This window comes from Mauremys reevesii, linkage group 14 (assembly GCF_016161935.1).
Source record: "Mauremys reevesii isolate NIE-2019 linkage group 14, ASM1616193v1, whole genome shotgun sequence".
Lineage (NCBI taxonomy): Eukaryota > Metazoa > Chordata > Testudines > Geoemydidae > Mauremys > Mauremys reevesii.
In genome coordinates, this window is record NC_052636.1 from 14,838,777 (window position 1) to 14,843,514 (window position 4,738).

Consider the following 4,738-nt stretch of genomic DNA (forward strand, 5'->3'; position numbering starts at 1 on the left):
CTAAGAGGGGAGAGGCCCCGTCCCGTTGCACTGTCGCTCCGTGTACAACCCCCTCCACACCTCCTCCACCCTGTCCAGCGACACCCCGTGCACCAAGAAGGCCTCCCCGTACAGACACAGCTCGTCCTTCATGCCGAACACCCGGAATCGGGGGTCATGCCGGTACCGTAGCCCGGCGGCCAGCACCAGGAAGCCCAAGTAGACGTCGTCCAGCGGGAAGACGGGGATGCGCTCGGAGGCCGCGGCCAGGGCCGGGACGCTGACTCTGGGCATGAGGAACCCGCCCCCGGAGGGGAAGTCGGGGTACGTGTCCTGGGGGAACAGGGCGGAGGAGATGCGATATTTCCCCCCTCTCATCACGGCTGCATGGCGCTGGACGTTGCCGTGGATGACGTGGGAGGCGTTGGGCGTCTGGCGCAGGTAGGACACCAGGGCGGGGGGGTTCACAAATTCGTCATCGTCCCCTGCAGGAGGGAAAAGACGCTGAGGAGGGTGCAGCTGGGGGCCTGATGGCCTCCCCAGCGCCAGGGAGAGAACCCAGGCGTCCTGGCTCCCTGCCCCCCCTGCTCTAACCCACCAGCCCCCACTCCCCTCCCAGAGCCGGGGCGAGGACCCAGGCGTCCGGGCTCACCTTTGAAGATGAAATCCGCCTGCCCGCAGCGCGCCCCCACCCAGTGCAGGAAGCAGCGCTCCTTGAGCGACAGGTTGTGGTGGCTCTCGCCGATATCCCACAGCACCACGTCCCCGAACTCCTGGCTCTCCTCCTCCAGCAGTACCATGTGCCGGGGGTTGGGGGACACCCCCACGAGGAAGACGGCTCGGAGCCGGTAGCCCCCCAGCACCCGGGGCCAGGCCCACGTGCGGCGGGCGGTGGCCCGTCTGGCACTGGACTCTGGGTGGGATTTCACGGCCAGGAGCAGCAGGGGCGGCCCCGGGGGCCCGGTGCAAACCCCGTCCCCTGGGATCAGCTCCCGGCACCGGTAGCTCTGCAGCTGGGGGAACTCGGCCCGGAAGGCGGCGGGATCCAAGCGGAAGGTGAAGGTCCCGTCGGGCAGCTCCACCGCGCCGGGGTCGGGGCCGGGGCCGGGGCCGGGGCCGGCCTGCAGGGTCTCTCTCTGCTTGAGCCTCATGGTGTGAAGGAGCCAAAAAAAAACCCCAATCAGCAGGATCCGGGTGCCCCAGCGCTTCATCTCTGCTCCCCCCGGGGGTTTGCCTGAAAGTGAAACAAAGGCCGGCGGAAACTAGCCTGGGGTGTGTTGAACAAACACTGGGGCAGGAGTGAATATGTAACTTAGGAGACCTGGCACCTCCCACGCTCTCCCCCACCACCTGGGAAAAGAACCCAGGAGTCCTGGCTCCCAGCCCCCCTGCTCTAACCCACCAGCCCCCGCTCCCCTCCCAGAGCCGGGGAGAGAACCCAGGAGTCCTGGCTCCCAGCCCCCGCTCCCCTCCCCAAGCCGAGGGGAGACCCCAGGCGTCCTGCGGTTCCTTCAAACACGGTAACTCCCCTCAATGTGCCCAACATTCTGGGGTGTTACACGAGGCTCTGGGGTCGGGTCTCCGGCGTCCCCTGGCAAACACACGCAGGAAAAGATTGGAAAAAAAACGGTTTTCAGTGAACGTCTGGCAAGCGACGGAGACCCCGTCTCTGGGCAGGGTCCGGCCCGGCATTGATGTTCCCCGCGCCCTGGCACTCGGCGTCCTCCGAGCCCAAAGCAGGGGTCGCGTCGCTGCTCCCCTCCCGGCGGCGCGCGGAGGAAATCAGTGGGAACCCAACAGCTCCGCCTGGGCCGAGATTGATCCCAGGGCGCCTGCTCTTGTCCAAACCCACAATGGATGAGATTTCAGCAATCATTACCCCGAACCTGAGGCCGTATCAAGTAATTGCCACTCATTAGCGATGCCTGGTCTCTTCCCTGCCAGGGCGTCTGGTGTCGGGAAAAAGTCTCAGACTCAGAGAGCTGCTCCAAAGTTCACTCTTCTCTCGCCTTTTTACGACCGACTTTTACAAGCCGCTCCTAAGAGCAATCAACCGCTTCCGAGCAAACCTTCCGAAGGCCCCACGCAAGGAACTAAGACCCTGCGAAGACGACAAGACTCCGACACAGGGGACTGGCCCAGGTTTAAGGAACAAACCTGAACATGAAGGACTGCGATATCCCGTGTGTTATAGAAAGAGACCTTCTAAAAACGTTAAAATGTACCACGGGCACGTGAAAGCTTAAATCAGGGTGAATAAATGAAGACTCGGGACACCACCGCTGAAAGGTTGCTGAGCTTTGTTATAACCCATAACTTAACTATAACAATTTTCAGTGCATCAGGAGGCTTCCGAAGACGCCCGGCGTGACAAACGTTGCACGGGTAGAGCAGCGCCGTATCTTGTGAACGCCGTTGCAAGCACCGCAGAGCAATTTTGGGGAGGGTTAAAGGTGTGCGAGTGGAGAGGGGAAGCTTCCTTTGTAGGTTACACGAGGCCGAGAAGGAGGGGAAGAAGAAGAAGAAGAAGAAGAAAAGAGCAGAGAACGGGTTAACTCAACACGGCAGTGTGACGTTATTGATATAAATTGGGACCATATAGAACATGGGTTGCAACCAAGGTCCTGTAGTGGCACCAAATCTTAGGTAAAGGGGGTCATATAAGGTGTCTAAGACCAGGTTATGGGTTGCTGGTTAGGATTATGCTGTCTGTGTGCATGTATCATTTTTAGCTGAAGTTAAGTATATTGGCTCTATACTGTCTGTATTTCAAGTTGGTGATGTGCTTCTGGGTGATAGCCCAGACAAGTTGGTGTTAGCTCTGCTTAGCCGGCTTGATGGCCCATTAAGGACCATCAGCTACACAATTGACCCATGGAGAGGAGGCAGACACGCCTTGTGACTCAGCAAGGTCTGCAGAGACTTGTCCATGTGACTCCAGACTCCATTTTGCGGTGATTTTCCACAGTAAGAACAAAGTGGTTCTTACACCTGGAAAAGCCTATATAAGGCTGATGCATCATCTCCATCTTGTCTTCAACCCTGCTTCTACCTCTGGAGGGACTTTGCTACAAGCTGAAGCTCTACACAAAGGACTGACTGACCCATCCCAGCGGGGGATGTTCTCCAGAGACTTGATTTGAACCTGCAGTTTACTCCATCACTGCTGCAAGCCTGAACTAAGAACTTTGCCATCACTGTATGTCATTGATTCCATTTAACCACTTCTAGCTCTCACCTCTACCTTTTTCCCTTTGTAAATAAACCTTTAGATTTTAGATTCTAAAGGATTGGCAACAGCGTGATTTGTGGGTAAGATCTGATGTGTATATTGACCTGGGTCTGGGGCTTGGTCCTTTGGGATCGAGGGAACCTTTTTCTTTTATCGGGGTGTTGGTTTTCATAACCATTCATCCCCAGGACGAGTGCACTGGTGGTGATACTGGGAGACTGGAGTGTCTAAGGGAGTTGCTTGTGTGACTTGTGGTTAGCCAGTGGGGTGAAACCAAAGTCCTCTTTGTCTGGCTGGTTTGGTTTGCCTTAGAGGTGGAAAAACCCCAGCCTAGGGCTGTGACTGCCCTGTTTGAGCAATTGGTCCTGACTTGGCACTCTCAATCGGGTCCCGCCAGAACCGCACTGTCAGAGGCAGCTACCGAGCTCAGCGCGAAGATAAGACGCTGGCGCCTCTCCAAGGACACTCGGCTGACAGCCAAGAAAGACGGTGGCTTGAATGTGCCCAAGAGGCCGTGAGAAAGAACTCCAGCTGCCAGCAGGAAGGAAAACAAAGTCCAGGGGCTGCAGGGATGGAAAACACCGACGAGACAGCGAAAGGGGGAGCCGAGCCTCGTGTCCCTGGGACCGGGCTGTGTTGGGAACGTTGACGAGACCACAGAAACCGCGTTTGGACTGGCACAGAGGGCACCCAGAGCAGGGTCTCCCTCACCCCGCTGAGGCGCCAGGACTTAAAACCCTCCTGCGAGCTGGAGCAATTTGCAGCGCCGCAGCAGACCTGGCCGACAGCACGTCCCCACCCCGTCTTCGTCTGACACTACCCCCGGGCTTGGCCAGTCTGGGCCGTGCGTGCGTGAGTCTGAAAACGGGTTCGGGCTCGGGGGCCGCTAACGCGTCCTTTCTTCCCCTGAGCGACGTGGGAATGTCCACAGCGCTCTCCGCGGCGAGGAGCTTATTTTATCAAGAACGCTTTCAAATGGAGACCCTCGGTGTGCCCCGTCGCCTCCTCCCCAAAAAAGATCCTGTGGCCACAGCCGGACCAACGGTGGCCTCAGGCAGATTGGTAACGAAAATCTGTCACAAGGGAACTGGGATTGTTTAGTCTGCAGAAGAGCCAGGGGGGATTTGATAGCCGCTTTCAGCTACTTGAAAGGGGGGATCCAGAGAGGATGGAGCTCGGCTGTTCTCAGTGGTGGCAGGTGACAGAACAAGGAGCAATGGACTCAAGTTGCAGTGAGGGAGGTTTAGGTTGGATATTAGGAAACACTATTTCACTACGATGGTGGTGAAGCACTTGAATGGGTTCCCTAGGGAGGTGGTGGAATCTCCTTCCTTAGAGGTTTTTAAGGTCAGGCTTGACAAAGCCCTGGCTGGGATGATTTAGTTGGGTTTGGTCCTGCTTTGAGCAGGGGGTTGGACTAGATCCCTCCTGAGGTCCCTTCCCACCCTGATCTTCTATGATAAGGATGAAAATGACCCCGAGGTACAGAGCATCACACTCACCCAGCATCTCCCCGATGGCCGGCGC

At 57.6% G+C, this 4,738-nt stretch overlaps 1 protein-coding gene across 1 annotated transcript; it reads right to left on the bottom strand.

The window, feature by feature from the left end:
* LOC120381779 (acetylgalactosaminyl-O-glycosyl-glycoprotein beta-1,3-N-acetylglucosaminyltransferase-like) lies at positions 1-1,190 on the bottom strand. The gene is made up of 2 exons (XM_039499906.1): positions 632-1,190; positions 1-464 (listed from the first exon to the last, which is right to left on the bottom strand). Exons 1-2 carry the CDS (start codon positions 1,188-1,190, stop codon positions 1-3), a joined length of 1,023 nt encoding a protein of 340 aa, XP_039355840.1.
* Between the last annotated feature and the right edge of the window lie 3,548 nt (positions 1,191-4,738).